Source organism: Procambarus clarkii, chromosome 22 (genome assembly GCF_040958095.1).
Source record: "Procambarus clarkii isolate CNS0578487 chromosome 22, FALCON_Pclarkii_2.0, whole genome shotgun sequence".
NCBI classification, from domain to species: Eukaryota; Metazoa; Arthropoda; class Malacostraca; order Decapoda; family Cambaridae; genus Procambarus; species Procambarus clarkii.
The window spans coordinates 31,820,429-31,845,006 of NC_091171.1; the positions used below are offsets into that span (position 1 = coordinate 31,820,429).

Sequence of the window (24,578 nt, forward strand, 5' to 3'; positions counted from 1 at the left end):
TCCTTCTGACATGGTGAGGTAGTATTGGGACGAACCTAGAAGCCAGCTCAGAAATAAGGTATTGAGTGTAACAAACTACTTTCAGGGCTGATCTCTTGGATGCTACCATTCCCTGCCTTTTTATTATGGCTTCGCAGAGCATGCATGAGTAATGGACTTCAAGTGATTCTTTCTTGCTTCCCCAATCTTGTTATGACTTAAGCTGCCATCTAGTACCAATAGTTAGCAAAATGGTAATTGGTTTTCCTTCTGATTCCAAAGATTGCGTGGGGTGTTAGCTGTATTCATCTGTTCCTTTGAATGATAGTAAGCAGTCTCTCAATGGTAGAATAAGATACATTCACCACAACCACATGACATACCTGGAGAAGGTTTTGGGAGTTCTTCTACTCCCTGAGCCTGGCCTTAGCCCAGGTTCGACTTGTGATAACTCGGTCCAACAGGCTTTTGTTTGGAGCGGCCCGCAGGCCCACATATCCACTACAGCCTGGTTGTTCTGGCACTTCTTGCAAGAACCTGTCTAAGTGCCTCTTGAATACATCCATCTTTGTTCTGTTCATCTTTAGACTCCTGATGTTAAAACGGTGCTCTCTGATTGTGCCTAATGGGACGTACGTGTATTTGCAAACTTCCATGCTACAGTAGGGTGACAAGTTAACTATAGGCTAGGCTAGCCGGTGAGGAGATCACAAATTTCTAGCTTTGGAACAAGTGAAGGACTAGCTCAGAAAGGAACATTTTACCATGCTCAACACCTAATTTTTTCAAAGCGAATGAGAAGATTGATACATGAAGATGATGAGTCACAATAATGTGGCTGAAGATATGATGACTAAACCACACACCAGAAAATTAGGAGACGAGGACATTTTAGTCCGTCCTGGACCATTATCATGTCGATTGTCAACTTGGTAATGGTCCAGGACAGACCGAAACATCGTCGTCTCCTTATTTTCTGATGTGTAGTTTAGTCATCATTGATACATCAATATTATATATTTGCTGAAGGAAAGCTAAAAAGTTCAGATGAAACCAAATCAACAATTCTCTGTTTTAGTCAGAGGTAAAGTTATCTCCAAAAATTCACCAGTACATGAAGCAGGGCAAAGATTGTCACTTGGTTATAAAAACAACTTTAACATGTATTAATTTTCAATAAAATTACCTTTTCTTTACGTCGTAGCATCATTAAGGTATCATCTAGTTTCCTCTGCAGTTTTTCTATGGTTATGTCTGCATCCCTGGTCGCTGTCGAGAGTTTCTTCTCTGCAAGATCTCGCCTGACTGTCATCTCGCTCAGTTCTTCATTCTTCTGTTTGAGTGTGAGTTTGAGGTCTTTAATATCTTGCTCCTTATTTTCTAATTTGTACTTGACATGCTCAGTGTCCTTCATTTCATTCTTACGAGCCTGGGCTCTTAAAGTTACTGGTGGCACCAACTGCAAAAGAAAGGTAAATCCTTTGTCTTAAAAAATATATTAAGCATTATAACAGTTAAAAAGTTCCCAGTACACACTTCATAACATAGTGAAAATGAAACCCCATATTGTACATAGATGTCGAGAAAAAATATCAGTATCATCATCAACAGCAATATTCCTACTTTAATGAGATGGGTTGGAAAAGATGGGAAATCTTTTTATTCAAGCAAAATTCATGGCTGGAGCATTAACTGGTGAAGAAGAACTGAGAGGTGGCTATCAGGGTAGGTGGCTGAAGCATCAACTGAGGAGGAAGAACTGAGGAATGACATGCAGGGTAGGGGGCTGGAGCATCAGCTGAGGAGGAGGAACTGAGGAGTGACATGCAGGGTAGGGGGCTGGAGCATTGGCTGAGGAGGAAGGACTGAGGAGTGACATGCAGGGTAGGGGGCTGGAGCATCAGCTGAGGAGGAAGGACTGAGGAGTGACATGCAGGGTAGGGGGCTGGAGCATCAGCTGAGGAGGAAGGACTGAGGAGTGACATGCATTGTAGGGGGGCTGGAGCATTGGCTGAGGATGAGGAACTGAGGAGTGACATGCAGGGTAGGGGGGCTGGAGCATTGGCTGAGGAGGAACTGAGGAGTGACATGCAGGGTAGGGGGGCTGGAGCATTGGCTGAGGAGGAAGGACTGAGGAGTGACATGCAGGGTAGGGGGCTGGAGCATCAGCTGAGGAGGAGGAACTGAGGAGTGACATGCAGGGTAGGGGGCTGGAGCATCAGCTGAGGAGGAAGGACTGAGGAGTAACATGCAGGGTAAGGGGCTGGAGCATCAGCTGAGACCACCATTTTTTCATATTATTATTCCCACTCCTCCTACTCTCCATATCTCTGCTCCTCTCATTCCTCATCTTCCCCTTCCTATTCACCTCCTCTATCCCATCCTTCCCTTCTTTCTTATTCACCAACCTACCAGTGAAATCAATAAACAGAGTAACAAAGAAGAGTACTAAGATTTAGTAAAGAAAGAAATGCCAATGATCATTCCAGCAATGCATGTGAAGCTGATCCTAATTTTACTGGTATGGTAGAGAGAAAACTTGTTTGTTGATGTTTATTGATGAAGTGTTTCCCAGATGCTACCACATCATCAGGAAACCACAAAAATAGAGAGTGGAGTGAAAGTTTGAGAAAGTATAGTAGTATGTAAATACAAATGAAAATAAGGACTTTGATAAAGCTATGAGGAAAGGTTGAGAGAACTCACCATCACAACCTTGAAAAAAAAACAGATATATGATAACTATGTACAAGATTTTTTGAGGTGAAGAGATAAAGTAAGAGATAAAGTTGATTAAGGAAGCCTAATTAAATTAAAAAAACCTGTGTTGAATGTAATGAAACACCATTTTCTGGGTAAGTCCCGGAGGCTTCAGGCTGAATGGATATGTATAACTTTCTGGCATCAAAGTGCTTGGAGTTCTTGCCTACCAGGGACCACAAGCCAGAACCTGGCCCCCTCAGAGAGGCACGAGGAGCAATGGCCTATAGAAATCCCCCCCTGTGGTTGGGAGCACTCTATGTCTGCCATCGACTGGGATAGGCACCCAGAAAGGTAGGCGCCCCAAAACAAACCCCTATTCTATTGAAAATATTGCTACTGAAAGCTGAACAAGCGGACAGAACTACGCAAACAAAATGATCAAACTAGCATGAAGTCATCATGTAGCCATACTGCCGTTTGCGCAACCCCCCCCTCCCCGGGAGGGGTAAGGGAGAGCCCCAGACCATCCGCGCTGGCGATCCAACTGGCAGTTCTTAGGCTGGATGTCAAAATACGCAAAAAAAGCAACATTAAATGTAATGAAATGCCATTTTCTGGGTGAGACCCGGAGGCTCCCAGGAGCTTACTAGGCTGATATGCTAATGTCAGATTTTGGCATCAGTCATGTGTATGAAGTTCTGTGGGTCTACCGGGGACCATGAGCCAGAACCTGGCCCCCTCAGAGAGGCAAAAGGAGCAATGGCCTATACAAACCCCCATGTGGTTGGAAGCATTCTATGTCTGCCATAGACCGGGTCAGGCACCCAGAAAGGTAAGCATCCCAAAACAAACCCCTATTCTGGTAAAAATATTGCTACCAAAAGCCGAACAAGTGGATAGAACTCCCCCTAAAAGAAACGAGCAAACGAGCATGACATCACACATCGTCGCGCCGCTGTCTGCGCAGCTCCCCCACCTTCCCTGGGAGGGGGAAGGTGGATCCCCAGACCCCCCATGCCGGCTATCCACCCATCAGTTCTGAGGCTGGATGTCAAAACACGTGAAAAAACGCTGACCGGAGAGCGGGAGGGATGCCGGGGAGCCTCCGGGTCTTACCCAGAAAATGGCGTTTCATTACATTCAAAGCTGGTTTTCTGTGGGGGAGCCTCTTTGGCTAACCAGAGCTAACTACCCACAGAGGAACAACATAGGGACTTACCCGGGAGGCGGTCGCTGCTCACACCTCAACTCGAAGTCGAGACAACTGGCTACAGCCGCCGATCCAAAGCGACACAGGCCTGACGAGGCCCAGGAATGTTCACTAGGTAACGAGCAGTCAGGACCCTGTTCGCCTGCCAAAAGCCCCGTGCCCGAATGTCAGCGCAAGACATGTTGCCAAAGACGGCAGCAAGAGCAGAGAACTTATGAACGTCATGGGCACGGGAATAGACTGCAGGCTGGCTAGCCTTAATAACTCTGCAGATGACCTGGGAGACACGCACCCGCGAACAGGGAAGAAGGGAAACCGGATACACCCAAAGCACGTCCCCAGACACAAAAGCCGTGGTGCGCAAAGTAACGGTGAAGAGCCGCAACCGGACACAAAACATGATGCACCCCCTCGGCCTGATCAACCAAACATCAACAACCCAGGCACCCCTAATGAAAGAACAAAACCATCATGAAGACCGAAGGAACAGAAACCCCAGCACTGGAGGAGAGCATGAAGCGTCCCAACCCGACTCCCAGAGGCCAATACCAACAGAAAAAGAGCCTTGGAGAAAATCCTGAACCGAAGGGGCCACAACAAACCGAGGAGAAGAAAAAAAAAAGAGCACTCTGTCCAAAGACCAAGACGGCTCAGGCGACGCATGAGCAGGCCGGAGGTGAAACAATGCACGAGACAGCTTGCAAAACTGCGCAGATGTAACATCAATACCGAAAGCAAGCTGAAGCAGCTCCGCCAGCGCCGCACGATACGAGGCGACAGTGTTAGGCATAAGGTGACGGTCCTGGAACAACTTAAGAGAGAAAGGGCAACACCACCCGAAAAGAAAGCGAATCACAACCATGGAGACGTGAAAAGAACCAGAAGGACCACCAGGAAACTTCATTCTGCTGCCGAGACGAAGCCCGAAGGAGGAACACCAACAATGAAGCCACCTGATCACCATAGAGATGATGATAAACCCGAGTCAAAAAGACCATACCCGAAGACGTGAAGACTCGAGGAGAAGATCGAACCAGTCATGTGAAGCACTGGGCCGATCTGTTAGAAGAGGCGAAGCTGTGGAAAAACTTCCAGGTTCGGACACCGAACAAGCAGAACCTGAAACCACGGCTGGGCCGGCCACCACAGGGCCAAGAGGACTACTCTCCTCTGCTAGGTCTCCAAGCGAGTCAAGACCTGGAGCAACAGCTGAACTGGAGGAAAGAGGTACAGGAACCCCTACCTCGACCAGTCCTGCCGAAAGGCATCGACCCCAACGGCCTTGCAATCGTGGCAGGGCACCACATACTGGGGTAGGCGCCGCGACCATGCCGACACGTAGAGGTCCACCTCGGGGCGCCCGAACATCTGGCAGAGCCAACGGAAGGAGTCGGCGTTGACCGTCCATGCCGTGGAGAGGGGAATGAAACGAGATAGGCTGTCGGCCAAGATGTTGAACACTCCCCGCACATGAATAGCTAGAAGAGCCAAACACTGAGAACTCTAGACGAGTCACCCAAAGCGACCAGCGCCAAAGAGCCAAGGACCGCATCAAACTCCCCCTCGGTTCAGGCAATGAACCACCAAGGAGCAGTCTGAATGTAGCCAGATTGTCGATCCGCAGGCAACCCGAACCCTCCGAAGCGCAAACCACACCATCGCGAACTCCCGCACCGTGCTGTGGGCTCAAAGGAAGGACAGACCCCACCGCCCTTGGCCGGCCTGGTGAGCACTGGTCACAAAGCCCCAGCCAAGAGACGAAGCGTCCGTGAACACATCAAGCGAGGGCTTGGGTTGGGGCCAAGGCACTGAACCCCGAAAACTCGAAGAGGAAGCCAGCGACGCAGTAGCCGATGTAAAGCCCCCTGGGGTCAAACCCAGTGATCGCGAGAAAGGCGAAAGGGACATCCCCGAAGGAACCAGAACAGCCGACGAAACCAAACTCGACCCGGCGGGTAGACCATCATCGCAAAGTTCAGACTCCCGCACAAACCCTCGAGCAACCTCTGAGTGACCCGGGAGCCCCTTAGAAACAGGCACAAGTGGAACTGCAGCCGAAGGAGAGACTCCAAATGAAGAGATAAGGAAGCGGTTCGAGAGTCCCACACAAGACCCAGCCACAACCAAACCTGGGAGGGAACCAGATGGGACTGTCTCAAGTTCAACAAGAACACAAACCCAGCGAGCTGGGAAAGCATTAAATCCCTGGCTAGCAGACAACTGGACTGGCTGGGAGCCCAAATCACCCAGTCGTCGAGGTAGGCCAACACCCAAACACCTAACAGATGCAGACAAGCTATGACGACCCGCGTAAGGCGTGTGAACATGCGACGTGCCAGATTCATCCTGAACGGGAGACAACGAAAGCGGTAACCTTGATGTCCCACAACAAAACTGAGCCAGTCCCTGAAACCTGGATGAATCGAGACGTGCCAATAAACGTCCCGGAGGCCCAGGGACACCATCGAAGAACCCGGCTCCAACATTACCCAAGTGTAATTACCTAAGTGTAGTTACAGGATGAGAGCTACGCTCGTGGTGTCCCGTCTTCCCAGCACTCTGTCATATAACGCTTTGAAACTACTGACGGTCTTGGCCTCCACCACCTTCTCCCCTAACTTGTTCCAACCGTCTACCACTCTGTTTGCGAAAGTGAATTTTCTTATATTTCTTCAGCATCTGTGTTTAGCTAGTTTATATCTATGACCTCTTGTTCTTAAAGTTCCAGGTCTCAGGAAATCTTCCCTATCGATTTTATCAATTCCTGTTACTATTTTGTATGTAGTGATCATATCACCTCTTTTTCTTCTGTCTTCTAGTTTTGGCATATTTAATGCCTCTAACCTTTCCTCGTAGCTCTTGCCCTTCAGTTCTGGGAGCCACTTAGTAGCATGTCTTTGCACCTTTTCCAGTTAGTTGATGTGCTTCTTAAGATATGGGCACCACACAACTGCTGCATATTCAACCTTTTATTCTTTGACAGGAGTCGAACTTGAGACAGCGTCAGTGTCGTTCCCTTTAGTCAGCGAAAGGAGGGACAATGAACCCAGGGGATTCAGACAGGACAAGTCCAGAATGAACCTCAGGACTGCACAGTCCCGTTTCGGCATTGGAAACAGACGGGAAACCCATCTGAGGGATGACATCGTTTCGACGACGCCCAAGCGAACCCACTCCAAGGCGATCAATGGAGCGCAGGAGAGGAGGCCTGCCCCACCAGCCCCGAACCCTCCGAAGGAGGTGGGGGCCACCAAACGCCACCACAGGCCGAAGGAAATGACCCGAAACGCCCACAAATCGTGGGACCAGGTGTGAGCAAACAGTGCAAGCCTCCCCACCATTGCCCCATCAATAGGGCGAACCACAAAAGGACTGGCGCCCCTTACGAGACCCAGAACCTCACACAGAGCGAACACTGCATCGACCAGACGAAGGAGGGTCCAAAGGCAGAGCCGAACCCGAAATTGGCGCCAGTGGCGTACCACAACGAGTGGAACCCTGAGCCCTGGCACGATCTCTCTGGGAAGGGCCGACCAGGGACCGCCAGAGAACCAACAAGTCCGACATAAGACAGCAACTGGCCGAAGCAGCCTGAATATACTGCACCACGGCCGAAGAAGCAAAAAGCAAAGGACAAAAAGGAGAAGACATCCTAAGAGCCAGAGCCCAGGCCGATTCCAAGGAGGAGGCAAACACCGCCTGCTGACACGCGAACTGGGAAGCATAGAACAGGGAAACCGCATCCCGCAGGACTGGCGCAAACAGCTTCAGCAAGGCAGCCGACGAGCGGGCCGCCAAGCCCAAGGCACCGAACCCAGGAATGGATCCGAGCGTCCCTACATCCTCCACAAGCCAATCCGAAGACAGCTCCAGGATGGAAAAGAAACGCAAGGCCGAAGCCAAAAGGCCACGGGCGCGCATGTCCTCAGCAATCTGTGCAGTTGAGAGGGAGGTAACCTGCACATGGAGCTGCACCACGCCCACATCCCGAGGAAGGGCAGGGGCAAACAAGCACTCATTGAGGTGCTCCAGGTTGCTCCCCAAAAAAACCTAAACCACCGTTGCAGCCTCGTGCCACTAAAGCGTGCGGTTATGGTAGAAAGAATGCCAAGCCTCCAAAGCAAAGATAGGACAGTCCGCCAGCCAGGACGACTCCTGGAACCTCGTAACGGACCCAGAAAGGGAACGAAGTCCCAAATCTGAAAGTAGACGGATCCATCACCAAGGCATAATTTGGGTCACGCAGGAGGTAAGCTGCATGGGCTGCCCACACCACAGAAGGTTGGACGCAAGAAGCCGAAAACCTCCGGAAGGACGGAACCGACGCACCCGGGAGGACACGGAACTGAATCCAGGGAGGGGCAGATACCAAATCCAATTCGTACGCAGAGGAGGGAAAAAAAGAGAACCCCACTCCTTGTAACAACAAGCCCCGCTCTGAGGGAGGAAAAACCTAGGCGGGGTCCAGTGGGATCTAAGGCTTCCCAAGTCAGCCCCTCCCCAGGATCCTCCTCCGCAGGACCCAGGGCCGAGTCATCTCCCAAAGCTCTGGCCTCAAAAGACAAGGCCGGAGCGGCTGCGTAAGCCGAACGAAAGGGGGCTCACTGGTCAGACCTGGTGGCTTCGGTAGGGAGACTAGATTCGAATGCCTCCATCGCCACACCAGAAGGGGCATCCACCGAAGGTGCCAGAGTTTCAAGACAATCTAAACCCTGTTCCGGCTCTGAAATCCTCTGACGCTTCGGGGCCGGAAGCAGGAAAGGGGGGCAGAACGTACCAAAGGAGGGGAAGGATGAGGGGGGCGGACTGAACCAAGGTTGAAGTGACCACCACCCCTAAGTCCGGATCCCTATAAGCAAAACGGGGCAGCCTTGGGGCATCCGGGTGAGCAACCAACCGAGCACATTGCAACAATCTAAAACGTGCATACAACACCTATGCCGCCTGTACCCGCATAAGAACATCACTAGACTGTGTAAATGAGTCACTATCAAGCAGCAGAACTCTCAGGACTCAGTTGGGTCGAAAATGTCACTGACCCAACAGGCAGCATGATGGATGCAAAAACAGTGAGGGTCACCCTGAGACAAGGGGACCAAACAACCCTCAAACTCGCACGAAGCGAGGGGGGACTCTGGGGTCACATCCATCGAACTCATGCGTCCCTAAGGGATTTCCCAGGGCCCTGGGCGCTTACCGAGACTAACGTCCAGGTAACCCCAGGCAGGGTACTGCTAACCGGCACCCAAAACTACCAAGCACTCTCACTAAAGCTGAACTCCAGGGACGTGTACACTCACGAGGACCTAGAAGGGGTTACCACCATCGAAGAACCATAATAGGTCTAGCACAAGTGGGCAATAAGCAGAGCAGATCCCCCCACAAAGGCAAGAAGAAAAAGAAAACTCAGCAAGAGGACAGCGTACCCTAGAAAAACAGAACCGGCTGCTATAATCAGGTGAAAACAAGCTGCGCAGCATCCTGCGCCCCATACCAGTGTAAACTGCCTCTTACCCTAAGGTAAACAAGGGAGACAAAACACCCAAGTACCCAAAGGGCGGCCGAAAAACCGAGCAGTAAAACGGTCCAGCAGAGGCAGGACCCAAGGAACTTGTGGAAGGTAACCCCCAAACCCCAAGGGCAGTACTTACAGGGCACCTAGGGAAGGGAACCCTAAGTGCATGCAGCAAGAGTTCTGGAGAATAACTCCTGGCTCTCGCACCTCTAGAAGACAGCCACCACACTCAAAGCACAGTGCTGAAACTATCCCTGGAGCCAGAGCATATCCCGGAGCCTCTAGCATCAACCGAAGAACTGACGGGTGGATAGCCGGCGTGGGGGTCTGGGGCTTCCCCCTTCTACTCTCCCGGGGAGGGGGGAACTGCGCAGACAGAGGTGCGGCGACTGTGTGACATCATGCTCGTTTGCTCATTTCTTTTAGGGTAGTTCTATCCACTTGTTCAGCTTTTGGTAACAATATTTTAACCAGAATAGGGGTTTGTTTTGGGATGCTTACCTTTCTGGGTCCTTGACCTGGTCGATGGCAGACATAGAATGCTTCCAACCACATGAGGGTGTCTATAGGCCATTGCTCCTTGTGCATCTCTGAGGGGGCCAGGTTCTGGCTCGTGGTCCCTGGTAGGCAAGAACTCCAAGCACTTTGACTGATGCCAGAAAGTTATACATATTCAGTCAGCCTGGATAGCTCCGGGAAGCCGACGAGGCTTCCCCCAGAAAAGGAAGAGGACAAGGGGACATTAGTGGAAGATAGACTTGCAACCGAGTCAAAGAGATGTAAGGAAGTTCTCATTCCCTGTATGGGTGGTCGGCAAATAAAATGCATTGAAGAAAGAGGTTGAAGAAGCCAATTCCATCCACAACATTAAAAACATACATAATGAAAATATTAATGCTGAGAAAGGTTATTAACACGCCAGGTATAAATGGTTAGGAGGCGTGGCATAAAGAGCTAGAATTCACTCCCCCATAGTCAATGATAAGTAAGTACAGGAATCAAAGGTCAAAGCAAGTAGTGGTAGTGACTGTGAGAGAAACCTCCAGTGAACAACAGAAGACCCAGACAGGAATATGGAAAGAACAACAGATATATAATAACTATTATTCAAGGAGCAACAACAAGTGCTCACAATGTGATTCGAGTAAAATGTACTTATCATAGCATGTTTAAAACAAGGATAAGAAGACTGGATGGCAAGAAACTTGTACAGATGCCTCAATGAATACAGTATTATGAAAGCAATACTCCACAAAAATGAACTTCCTATTCAAAGATGTCATAAAAAAAGAATGGAACCAAGAAAAGAGAACCCACCAACCACACTAGACCACACCTTCACCCAAGGCAATATTACCCTAAACAAAGTCTTAAGAAAGATAATAATAAAAATAGACGTAGAGGACAAGTGTAAGAAAGATTTTCACATTATTATAGTACAATTTTATTACTTAACATTAGATTACTAGCTTATCGCTTACCCTCTCTTCCATTGTGCCATCAAAGTCGTATTCACCCCTTTCAAGCACATTGGCAATTCGGCAAATTTCGTTCTGAGTGCGTTGCAGTGACAGCCTGATGGATTCAGGACCTAAATCTTCTCCACCATAGATGAGATCTGTGGCCTGGTGTGCCAACTCCTTTAACTTGTCGCCAGTGATGCCATTATCAGAATCTAAAACAAACATAATATTTAATACAGTACAAAATTGGATAAAGTTATATGAAAGGCAAGACAGTTCGTCAAGGGATTTTAAAATCAACTTAAGAACATAAGAACAAAGGTAACTGCAGAAGCCCTACTGGCCCATACGAGGCAGCTCCTATTTAGAACTACCCAATCCCACTCATATACAGTGGGGCCTCGACTTACGATGGTAATCCGTTCCCAGAGATGGATTGTAAGTCGAAGTGATTTTTCTCATAAGAAATAAAGGGAATTGAATTAATCCGTTCCCCCATCCTCCAAAATATTAACTTACAAATACATTTTATACTGAATACAATTTTGTTCTCTAACTTCAATACAGTAAATATGCTTATCTTACCATTATGGAGGACTCTTGATGGCTTATGGCCATGGTGATGGTGATGAGGGGGAAGGAGAGGTGTTACTGTTTGGAAGGGGAGTCCCCTTCTATTATAACATCAGGCAGTGATGACTTTTCTGGGATACACTCTCTGGCCTGTTTTGCCTGCATACCACTAGGACCTGCTTGTGGCTCACTGCTTGCTTGTCTTACTAAGAATCTGTCTAAAAAGACGTGTTTCCCTACATTTTAACACTTGTCTGTGGTAAGACATCATATTGTCATTTAAAAGGTCAATGCAACTGCCTGCTACAGCTTTATCTGGGTGAGTTTTTTCAACAAAACTTTGCAATTCTTCCCATACTTCACACATTTTCTTAATGAGGAAGGGATATCCTCTACTGCCTCAACTCACAACTATTTTCTTAGGTTAAACCTTATCACTGACTTTCTGCGACCCATGGCATGGGTCGCAGAAAGTTCACACAGTTCACACAGTTTTAAGTTCAAAAAGCAAAAAAATCACCACAAAAACTGAATTTCTTATAGGCGTGATTGTCACTAAGCGGGCAGCTCTAGTAAACTGAGGCAGGTTGGCTCGCGTGACTGGGAGCCAAGCGCTCGGTCGACCCAAACGTGTACTAACAAATATCGTTAGTCGACAACACTATCGTAAGTCGAGTCACATTTTTCTATCAAATTTACATCGTAACTCGGGGCAATCGTAAGTCGAGGTGCCACTGTACATGTCCAACCCATGCTTGAAAAAATCGAGGGATCCCACCTCCACCATGGTATGCGGTAATTGGTTCCACAAATCAACAACCCTGTTACCGAACCAGTATTTACCCAAGTCTTTCCTAAATACAGTATAAACTTATCCAATTTATACCCATTGTTTCATGTTCTGTCTTGTGTTGATACTTTTAATACCCTATTAATATCCCCCTTTGTTATGACCCTTTATCCACTTGTAAACCTTTACCATGTCACCCCTAACTCTTTACCTTTCCAGTGAATGCAATTTAAGCTTTTTTAATCTCTCTTCATATGATAGGTTTCTAATTTGGGGAATTAACTTTGTCATCCTACGCTGGACAAGTTCAAGTGAATTTATATCCATTCTATAGTATGGCGACCAAAACTGAACTGCATAATCTAAATGGGGCCTACCCAGAGCAAGATATAGCTGAACAACAACAACAAGTGTCTTGTTACTAATACTTTGATTAATAAATCCCAGTGTCCTATTTGTCTTATTACGAACATTCACGCATTGATCCTTTGGTTTTAAATTCTTACTAATCATAACTCCCAGATGCCTTTCGCAATCTGACTTCGCAATATCAACATTATCCAGCTCATATCTTGTAACTCTAATCATCATTACCTAGCCTCAGAACTTTACATTTATCAGCATTAAACTGGCTCTGCCAATCTTTTGACCATTTCAAAACCCTATTTAGATCGACTTGAAGTGATAGCGAGTCTTCTTCCGTGTTAATTTCCTTACCGATTTTTGTATCATTGGCAAATTTGCAAATGTTGGACTGAATCTAAATCATTTATATATATTATAAACAACAGAGGTCCCAGGACAGAGTCTTAAGGCACTCCACTTACAGCATTATCCCACTCTGACTTAACCCCATTTATACTAACTCTCTGTTTCCTTTGGAATAGCCATGCCCCTAATCCAACTTAATATTGCACCCCCAATACTATGAGCCTCTATCTTTTTAATCAGTCTTTCATGTGGTACGGTATCAAAAGCTTTGCTAAAGTCAAGGTACACAACATCACAATCCTTACCACTATCAACTGCCTCAACTATGCTGGAATAAAAAGATAGCAAATTTGTTAAATATGAACAACCATTTGTAAAACTATGTTTGCGACAAATTTATTAATTTATGTTTCTCAAGATGAAGACAAATTGTATTTGCAATTATCGATTCAAGTAATTTTCCCACAACAGACGTTAGGCTAATTGGCCGATAGTTTGACGAAAGTGATCTATCTCCTTTCTTAAAAATTGGTACCACATTAGCAACCTTCCATGACTTTGGCACTCTGCCTGACTCTCTTGATTTATTAAGTATGGTAGACAGTGGCTCACAAAGCTCCTCTTTGCATTCTTTAAGCACCCTGGCAAACACTTCATCCAGCCCTGGGGATTTGTTTGGTTTTAGTTTACTATTTGTTTAATTACATTCTCCCTAGTAACTGCTAAACTAGTCAACCTGTCCTCGTCCTCCACACACATAGACTTGTTCGGCTGAAGGCATATTGTTAAGTTCCTCTTTATTAAATACAGATATAAAATATTTATTAAAATACTACTCGTCTCCTCGTCATTATCCGTTAATGACATTATCCATTGTCTCAGTTTTTAATGGACCTATACTTTCCCTAGTCTTTGTTCGATATAACTGAAAAAAACCTTTAGGATTTGTCTTTGCTTGCCCTGCTATGCGAACTTCATAGTTTCTTTTTGCTTTCCTTATCTCTTTTTTAACATTTCTAACCAGTTGTAAGAATTCTTATTCTAAACTGACTTCCTCATTCTAAATCCTTTTGTACCACGCTCTCTTTTTACCTGTAAGGTTCTTCAGATCCTTTGTTATTCACTTTGGGTCATTAGTATTTGATCTATTCAATTTGTATGGTATACTACGTTCCAGTGCTTTGCTTAGAATATTTTTAAATAAGTTATATTTTGAATCCACATCGAAATCCCTTTTACGTCACCTATCGCTGGGTTCACGTCTTGCTCCAAGACTGGCTCACCCCTCCATGCCCAAGACTTTCCAATCTATTTGACCACAAATTTTTTTTAAGGCTATTGAAATCATATTTTCGAAAATCTGGCACTTTAACAGAATTTTCTCCTACAGATCTATTCCATTCTATGCTAAATCTGATTTCTTTGTGATCACTAGTTCCCTAGCTCACTCCCTATTTTGATGTCATTAATTTGTGTTTCCCTGTTAGTTAACACTAAATCTAAAATATTATTTTCCTTTTGGTTCCTTAATGTGATGGCTAAGAAAGCAATCGTCAATTAATTCTACAAAATCTTCTGCTTCGTTATTCCCTGTTCTGTTAAACCAATTTATTCCACAAAATTAAAGTCATCCATGACACAAATACTGCTAGACCTAGATGCTCTAGATATTTCATCCCATAGGTGCATTGCTTCCATCCTGTTTAAGTTTGGTGGCCTGTATATAACTCCTATTATAAGATTATTTGCTCTTTCGTTTAATGCTATCCAAAGAGTTTGTGTGTGGCTCAGTTTTGATTCCCTCTTTGAGACTACATTTCAAATTTTCCCTAACACATATGGCTACTCTCCCTCCTCGTCTAATATATCTATCTGTGTAAAATAGTTTAAATCCATTTATTTGATATTCAGCTAATAGTTCTTTATTTTCTACATTCAGAATCCCAAACCCAACCTGACTTAACCCAAACCAACTTACCCTCACCTAACCAAGCCTAATACAGCCTAACCTAAGCCAATACAGTACATCCTAATCTAACAATATGTAATTGAAACAAACAGAAAACAAGTTTCGTCAAATCATCTTGTGTATGATTTGACCATATCCCAAACAGTGTACAATATCACAGTTTCAAAAGAATGGGAAAGTTTCTCAGGATCAATATTCATTATTAATATGTCTCATAAGGTTATATGTAATAAGTGTTATCATGCTATATGCTCACAATATAGAATTACAGCTAAAACTTTTTAAATCAGACTAATAATTTTGTTATAGGCCTGTTCAACACGCTTCCACTACACATGAGGGACATAACTGGCCGACCCCTCACAGTGTTCAAGAGAGAACTTGATAAACACCTCCAAAGGAAACCTAATCAACCAGGCTGTGATTCATACGTCAGGCTGCGAGCAGCTACATCCAAGAGCCTTGTTGACCAGTCCAGCAGCGGCCTGGTCTAGGACCAGGCCGCAAGGACGCTAAGACCTGAAATCATCACAAGGTATGGTTGTTCAGTATAAAATTCTTAAAAAACCAGCATTGAATGTAATGAAACACCATTTTCTGGGTGAGCCCCAAAGGCTTCCTGGAGCTATCGGGCTCATATGCGATATATTAGACCGAGGCATCAGTCAATGGAGTTCAGCATATCGGGGACCATGAGCCAGAACTTGGGCCCCCCTCAGAGAGGCAAAGGAAGCAATGGCTTATAGAAACCCCCATGTGGTTGGGGCATTCCATGTCTGCCATCGACTGGGGTTGGCACCCAGAAAGGTAGGCATAACAAAAACTCCACTTGGTAAGAAAAAACCAGCATTGAATGTAATGAAATGCCATTTTTTGGATGAGTCCCGGAGGCTTCCCGGAGCTATCCATAGCCGATATGGATACCCTAACTATTTTGCATCAGTCCATGTGGGTGGAGTTCTAGGCCTACCGGGGACCACGAGCCAGAACCTGGCCCCCTCACAGGGGCACAAGGAGCAATGGCCCATAGAAATGCTCATGTGATTTGGAGCATTCTATATCTGCCATCGACCGGGACAGGCACCCAGGAAGGTAAAGCACCACAAAATAGACCCCTATTCTGGTTAACAATAAAAAAACATCAAACAAGTGGATAGAACTCCCCAAAGGAAAAACGAGAAAACAAGCATGACATCACACGAGCTGCGCCACATGTCTGCGCAGCTCCCCCACTCCCCGGAAGGAGGAAGTGGGAGACGCAGGCCTTCGCGCCGGCGATCCTCACCCCACTTCCGAGGCTGGATATCAAAAACGCGAAAAACCGCCGACCAGAAGGAGGGCAGGTTGCCGGGGAGCCTCCGGGTTATATAACCTGTTCGTTTGTTTCTGGCGTTGGCCAAAAATGGCGTTTCATTACACTCAACACCTGTTTTTCTGGAGGGTGCCCCTACACCTCCCCGGAGCTACCTCACCAAAGATGAAAACAGGGGAAACATCTGGGAGGCGGTCGGTGCTCACACTACAACACGAAGTCGAGACAGCAGGCTGCAACAGCCGACCCAAAGCGACAGGCCTGAATAGGCCCAGGAATGCACATGAGAGAGCTCGCAGCCAGGACCCAGCACGACCACCAAAGCAACTTGTGTCTGAATGTCAGCCTAAGACATGCCACTCAAGACAGCAGCAAACAACCCTATGAACGTCAAGGGCACGGGGAGAGACCGCAGGTCTTTCCCTGTTCCCGAGCCCGAGAACAGGGAAAGGAAACCGGATCAACCCAAAGCGCATCCCAGCCTCAGAGGCCGAGGCGCACAAAGAACGACAGTGAGCCACAACTGGACACAAGAAGAAGCACCCCGGCCCAATAACCAAGCACCAACAACCCCAGGGACCACTCTGGAACCGAAGGGGCCACAACAAACCGAAGGAAATAGAGAAAAGGGCACCCTGCCCCAGAGCAGGACAGCTCAGGGAAAGCATGAGCAGGCTGGAGGCGAACAACGCCCGAGACAACCCACAAAAGCTGCAGAAGTAACAACAAAACTGGAGCAATCTGAAGTGGCTTTGCCAGTGCCACATGAGACAGGGCGACGGTATGTGGCCAGAAGACGACACTGAACCACCACAAGAGAAGGACAAGACCACGACAACAAAGAGAGCAGTACACCTACGAAAAGACCAAAAAAAAAGAAGAACCGCCAGAAAAACCCCATACCGCCATCAAGACGAACCATGCAGGTGGGACACATTAGAAAAAGCCACCTGACCACCAACCAGATGGTGAGAGACTCGAGTCAAAAGTATCAGACCAGAAGACTCGTGGAGAAGACCGAACCAGCCGCACCACAGACCGGCCCGACCACATAAAAGAGACGGAGCCATGGGAAAAATCCCCGGGTGCGGACACCAAGCAAGCCGCAAAAGAACCAAGGCTGTCAAGGAACCAAAAGGAGTGACCACCAGGGAACCAGGAACCAACCCGGCCAAGCAGACATGACCCGTCTGGGAGGCACAACCCCCCCCCCCCTCCCAAGACCACTGAAGGAACAATAAGGCTGACAACAACAGAAGACAAGAAGCCGCAGCTTGCAGAACTGCCAACCGCAAACTCTGCAAACAGGGCAGCAAAAAGTCTAAGAGCTAAGACCCTGGCAAAGGCCAACAAGGAATCGAGCACCAGGGGCCGTAACCCGAGACGTGAAGCAAAAGACAGTGACATTGTAACCCGCAGGAGAGCACCACCAGCCCCAGCAGGGTAGAACAAAGTACATGTCGCTGAGGAAGGAAGGAGAACAGACATGTACTGTACAAAAACAAAGATGTACAGTCCGAAAAGCAACAAGGAAAAAGCCAGTGCCAAGGCCAGATGCCAAGCGACCCCGGCCCCAACAAAAAGGAACGATAGGGGCAGGACTGGGTGATCGGAAAGCTATATATACACCAGCAGACATCGCAACACAGAAGATAGTAGCGACAGACAAAGAGAAGAGGAAGAACTCAAAGTTATACCGGAACACCGGGCCCGTTCTACAACAGGAACAAGAAGACATTACAACCTAGCACAAGCATGAGAATAGCCAAATATGCAAGTACCAAGATAAACAACAAGCTGTAGGGGAGAGGTATGAAGACATAAAAGGCAATGAAAAGACCCGAAAGACAGTCCAAGTACTGAAAGCCAGGAATAAGAGCAGAAACAATTGGCAACAGAAGGACCATGAACCATATACACAGACTAGGAGTGAGGAAAAGACGAGACATTCGCCCAACTCAAGTGCTAATGAGAGAAGCAAACATGACAGGAGCACCAAAACCCAGACCCCGAGAACAGGAAACATGGCATCCAAACCATAGGAGGAAGGGAAGGGTTCAAAAGGTGTATATACACGCCGTACATATATGAGGCATACAGATGTGTATATGGAATGGACATACGGGTGAACTCCAAGTAAAAATCCGACCAGAATGACTATCGGGCCAACCCATGCTCTGCGCCCCCACAATGGCGGCCCAAGGCAAAAGCGGGGAATGCCCCAAGAATATTGTGGAAAACAACGTGTGAACTCAGGAAACCAAAAAGTCAAAGCTAGGAAATTGCATGGCAGGTTAGGTCAGGTCAGGCCAGGCCAGGCTAGGCTAGGTTAGGTGTGGTTAGGCCAGGCTAGGCCAGGCTAGGCTAGACCAGGCCAGGTTAGGCCAGGTTAGGCCAGGCCAGGCCAGGCTAGGGCAGTGTCGTACCACTGAGCCATGTGGATATCAACTCAATGGGGAAATGTCAAACATGAAAATCAGCGCCCGCCGAAGTCAAACCCGGGCGACCACCGCGGAAATGCAACACATGGGCCAATCCAACTGCCACTTAGGTCAGACATCATTATGGTCCGGAACGCACATGAGAGAGCCAGGCACTGAACGAAGGGCAATGAATAAGCATCCAGAGTCCTGACTGACAAGGCACCAGACCATAAAATCTCACCTGGAGAACCAACAACCACCACTGTGTCATGGCACCAATGGGCCATGACACAGCGAGCCCGTGTTGTGGCTCGAGACTGGATCGTGGGGACGCTAAGCCCAGAAATCATTTCAAGGAGAAGATAGCTCCAGGGAGCCGTAGGGGCTCCCTTCAGAAAAAATATAAGAAGATGCACTGTACTTTGAAAGTGAAACTATAGCTTTAACAAACGAAAAGTATGCATGTTTGCTGACTAATAAGTGTACACATGTGATCACATGTACATAAAGACAAAGCAACAAAATCATTAAAGGAAGGGGGTGTAAAGAACTAAGGGAAGGGGAACATATTCCTGAAAGTAGTATATACCAGCATAGATGGAGTGAGATTGAAAAAATTGAAGTTGAAGGATATAATTTAGCTCAAGTCCCAGATATTTTCGCATTAACTGAGACGAAACTTGAAGAAAATATTTTAAATGAGGTCGTATTCCCAAGGGGCTACTCAATTTGGAGACGTGACAGGAAAATTAGGAAGGGGGGAGGAGTGGCTGTGCTGGTGAAAGAACACCTGAAGTTAAGAGAATTAATATTTGAAAACCCTCGAGATATTGACATAATGGCATTGCAGCTCTGGAATCAAGATGATAAGCTGACCATTTTAAATGCCTACAGCCCACCAGCAAGCATAAAGAATGGGCGGCCAAGAACCTGTGCGACCCTCAAATCCCTGCGCCCAAAATGAGCCCTAGACGTCACCAACACAGCAGCAAAAGCTGCAAACGTCTGAACAGCACGGGCCCAAAGACAGACCGCAGGCTGGAAGAATGAAAAACTCTGCGGACGACCTGGGAGACCCAAGCCCTGAAAACAGGGAATGAGGGGAACCGAATCAACCACAGCGCATCCCCAGACACGGTATGCAGGCAACAGCAAAAAGCACAAATAGACAACACAGGACGCACCCCCGGCTAAACCAATCAAGCATCAATAATCCAAGAACTCCACCGGAAAGCAGCAGTCTCAACCGTCGCCAGGACGGAGAAAGGCTGCACACGTATAAATCTACCACCAGTACCAAAGAGCAGAAACCTGAACCGAAGGGGCTACCACAAACTGAGGAGAAGATAAGAAGGCACCCTGATCAAGGACCAGGACGGCTCAGGCGACACAAGAGCAGGCTGGAGGTGAAACAAAACACGAGAAAGCGTACGAAACGTCATACTGTCGCCAAGACGAAGCTCGCAGGTGGGACACCGTCAACAAAGCCACCTGAACACCACAGAGATGGTGATACCCGCGTCAAAATACCAGACACGAAGAGCCAAGGAGAAGGCCAAAAAAGTCACATACAGGACCGATTCGACCTGCCGAAAGAGGTGGAGCTGCGGGACAACGCCCCGGGTTTGGATACCTATCAAGCAGCGTCTGAAAATAAGGCTGGGCCGGCCACCAAGGAACCATAAGGACTGCTCTCGTGGGAATGAGCTGCAACCGAGCCAGAACCCGAAGCAACATCTGGACCGGGAGAAGAGGAACAGGTACCCCCACCTCGACCAGTCCTGCCGAAAAGCATCCACCGTGAATGCCTCGCAGGTGGGTAAGGGCGCCACATAAAATGGGCGACGCCTAGACCACGCAGACTCGAAGATGTCCATGGCCAGGAGTCCATACGTCCGACAGAGCTAACAAAACGAGTCGGCGACGACTGGCCAATCCACGAACAGAGGAATGAACTGAGACCGCTGTCCGCCAGGATGCAGGACACACCCTGGACATGAACCTCACGGTTAGCCAAACCCCGAGAATCCAGCAAATGAGCCACTACGGAACCAACCCCAAAGGTCAACACCTAAGAGAAACCCTGTGGTTCCGGCAAGAACCGCCAGAGAACAGTCCGAACGGAGCTGAATGGTAGAGCACTCAATGACCCAAACCCTCCGAAGCGAAACCAGACAGCCACGAACTCTCAAACTGTGAGCCCGACGGACGGACAGACTCCACAATCTTCGGCCGACATGGTGAGATCTGGATTCCAGGATATAACCTATACAGGTGTGATAGGAAAATTAGGTTACATGGAGGAGTGGGTCTGTATATTAGGGAAAACCTTGTATGCTCGGAGCTCCTAAACGTTACAAATGAGGTGGTAGAGGTACTGGGATTAAAAATAGAGAAAATAAATTTAGTGATTATTCTAATATACAAACCGCCAGATGCAACGGCTGAGGAATTCACAGAACAGATAAGCAAAATAGAGAATAGCCTTGATAATTTGGAGAACCCGATACCTGATATTATCTTCCTAGGTGACTTCAACTTGCCTAGTCTCAGGTGGAAAATAGCAAACAATAATATTATACCAGGAAATCTATTAGGACCTAACCAACCACAGATTAGAGAACTACTTAGATTCTGTGACAAATTTTCACTCAATCAGCAGACATTGGAGCCAACGAGAAATGAAAATATTCTAGATCTGGTCTTTACGAACAATGAAGACATTATCAGATACATTACTATATCAGATACCACATACTCAGATCACAAGCTCATTGAAGTGCAAACGACCATCAATACTCAGAATAGACCTAAAACGTTGATAAAGCGAGAGGGGCTATTCAGTAAGGTCAATTTTAATAATAAAAGGATAGACTGGGAGATAATAAACAGGGAACTTACAAACATTCCATGGGGAACTGTTCTAAGTAATACAAGTCCTACAGAAGGAATAGAAAAACTGACTTCAGAAGCGTATCAAGTCTGTCTGAAACATGTTCCTTTGAGGAAAGCCAGAAAGAGATCTAACGTAGAAAGAGAACGCAGACAACACTATAAACGCAGGAAAAAATAACGGAACTGCTTATGCAGACACGAATTTCCCGTCAAAGAAGGAATAATTTAAATAGGGAGATTGAAGAAATCAAGCGGAAATTGAAACACTCATATGAAACTGTAGAAAGGCAGTTAGAACAGAAAGTAATTCAGGAAATAAAGAGAAATCCAAAATATTTCTTCTCATATGCGAAATCAAAAGCAAAAACCACTGCCAGTATTGGACCTATTCGTACAAGTGAAGGTTCATACACGGAGGATGACAAAGAAATTAGTGAAATCCTAAAAAAGCAGTATGAGGACATGTTTAGCACTCCAATAAACAACATGAAGGTGGAAGATCCAGACAATTTCTTTATGCGGGATATTCAAACCCCTGTAAATATAACTGATATAAACACGAGCGCACTAAATTTTGAAAGAGAAATTAAAAACATGCCCATGCACTCGGCCCCAGGTCCAGACTCATGGAATTCAATATTTATAAAGAAATGCAAAGTGCCGGTAGCACAGGCACTCAGTATAGTGTGGAGGAAGAGCTTGGACACGGGGGAGATACCAGATGCACTTAAAGTAGCAGACATAGCCCCTCTACACAAGGGAGGGAGCAAAGCATTGGCAAAGAATTATAGACCAGTTGCACTAACATCGCACATCATAAAAGTATTTGAGAGAGTGATTAGGAGTCAGGTCACCAAATTCATGGAGACCAATGACCTTCACAACCCAGGCCAACATGGATTTCGAGCGGGAAGATCGTGCCTCTCACAGCTACTTGAGCACTACGACAAAGTCACTTAGGCATTAGAAGAAAAACAGAATGCTGATGTGATATACACTGACTTCGCAAAGGCTTTCGATAAATGTGACCATGGCGTGATAGCACACAAAATGAAGTCAATGGGAATAACCGGTAAAGTAGGACGCTGGATACTCAGTTTTCTGTCAAACAGGACTCAGCGAGTAACGGTCAACCATATAAAATCTAGTCCAAGTGCAGTTAAAAGCTCTGTACCTCAGGGTACAGTCCTTGCACCGCTGCTTTTCCTTATTCTCATATCAGATATAGACAAAAATACAAGTCACAGCTTCGTATCATCCTTTGCAGATGACACAAAAATCAGTATGAAAATTACCTCGGCTGAAGACATTGAAAAACTTCAAGCTGATATTAATAAAGTTTTCGACTGGGCATCAGAAAATAACATGATGTTTAACAGTGATAAATTCCAGGTAATTGGGTACGGTAAAAATGAGGACCTTAAACATTATACAGAGTACAAAACACAATCAAATGTACCCATAGTAGGAAAACAGCATGTAAAGGATTTGGAAATAATAATGTCTGACGACCTAACGTTTAAGGAGCATAACCAAGCAAATATTGCGACAGCCAGAAAAATGATAGGATGGATTACGAGAACTTTCAAATCCAGGGATCCCATCACAATGGTTGTACTCTTCAAGGCACTTGTGTTGTCCCGTCTTGAGTACTGCTCAGTACTCACTTCCCCCTTCAGAGCAGGAGAGATTGCTGAAATAGAGGGAATACAGAGAACATATACGGCACGCATAGACGCAATAAAGCACCTAAATTATTGGGATCGTCTCAAAGCCCTTCAAATGTACTCACTAGAAAGAAGACGAGAGATATCAAATAATATACACCTGGAAGATACTGGAGGGCCAAGTACCAAATCTACACAGAAAAATAACAACGTACTGGAGTGAACGATATGGAAGAAAATGTAGAATAGAACCAGTGAAGAGCAGAGGTGCCATAGGCACAATCAGAGAACACTGTATAAACATCAGAGGTCCGCGGTTGTTCAACGTCCTCCCAGCAAGCATAAGAAATATTGCCGGAACAACCGTGGACATTTTCAAGAGGAAACTAGATTTATTCCTCCAACGAGTGTCGGACCAACCGGGCTGTGGTGGGTATGTGGGCCTGCGGGCCGCTCCAAGCAACAGCCTAGTGGACCAAACTCTCACAAGTCAACCCTGGCCTCGGGCCGGGCTTGGGGAGTAGAAGAACTCCCAGAACCCCATCAACCAGGTATCAACCAGGTATCAACCAGGTGAGAACTGGTCACAAAGCCCCAGCCGAGAGATGACCCGTCCGTGAACACATCGAGTGAAGGCTCGGGGATGTGCCAAGGCACGGAACCCCGAAAACCCCAAAGAGGAAGCTGGTGATGCAGTACCAACACAATATCTCTGGAGGAACGAACCCAACGAATGCAAGAGGCGGAAGGGGAGTCTCTGAAAAAACCAAACAGACGCCGAAACCAAACCCGACCCCGCGGGCAGACCAGCACGTCGAAGTTCAGACTCCCGCACAACTGCTCAGGCAACTGCCGAGCAATCCGGGACCCCCTCATGTACAGCCGAAGGTGGGACCACAGCCGCAGTAACACTTCTGGAGGGAAAGACAATGAGTGGCCCAATAGCCCTAAACAAGGCCCAGGTCCGAACCCGGGACGAAACAGATGGAATGGCCTCCAGATCACCAGGAAACCAAACCCGGCGATCTGGAAAGAACCACACCCCTTGCGAGCAGACAAGTGGACTGACTGGGAACCCACACCAGCCAGTCATCGAGGTAGGCCAGACACCAAATCTCAAGCAGATTCAGACAGGGCACTAAGATCTGGTAAAGATGCAAAAAATACACCAAGTGCCAATTACAAAGTAGGGAAGGCAACAAAACCAGCAAGCCTGAAGCCCCACCACCAACTGTGCCAGTCCCAGAAAACTGGAGAGGAACATGCCAAGAAGTGACCTGGAGGTCCAGGGCCACCATCCAGGCATCCGGCCCCAACAGAAGCCGGACAGGAGACAACAGTCTTCCAAGGAGGGCATAGAATCCAGGG

At 47.0% G+C, this 24,578-nt stretch overlaps 1 protein-coding gene across 15 annotated transcripts in view; it reads right to left on the reverse strand.

Annotated features, from left to right (window-relative positions):
- DCTN1-p150 (dynactin subunit 1) overlaps nucleotides 1-24,578 on the reverse strand; it is a 398,222-nt gene that overhangs the window by 41,695 nt on the left and 331,949 nt on the right. For all 15 annotated transcript variants that reach the window (XM_069328813.1, XM_069328823.1, XM_069328818.1 and 12 more), the window contains 2 exons: nucleotides 10,889-11,082; nucleotides 1,166-1,438 (listed from right to left, as the gene is read on the reverse strand). In XM_069328813.1, coding sequence (XP_069184914.1) covers nucleotides 1,166-1,438; nucleotides 10,889-11,082 — 467 coding nt within the window. The remainder of the gene's footprint in view (nucleotides 1-1,165; nucleotides 1,439-10,888; nucleotides 11,083-24,578) is intronic.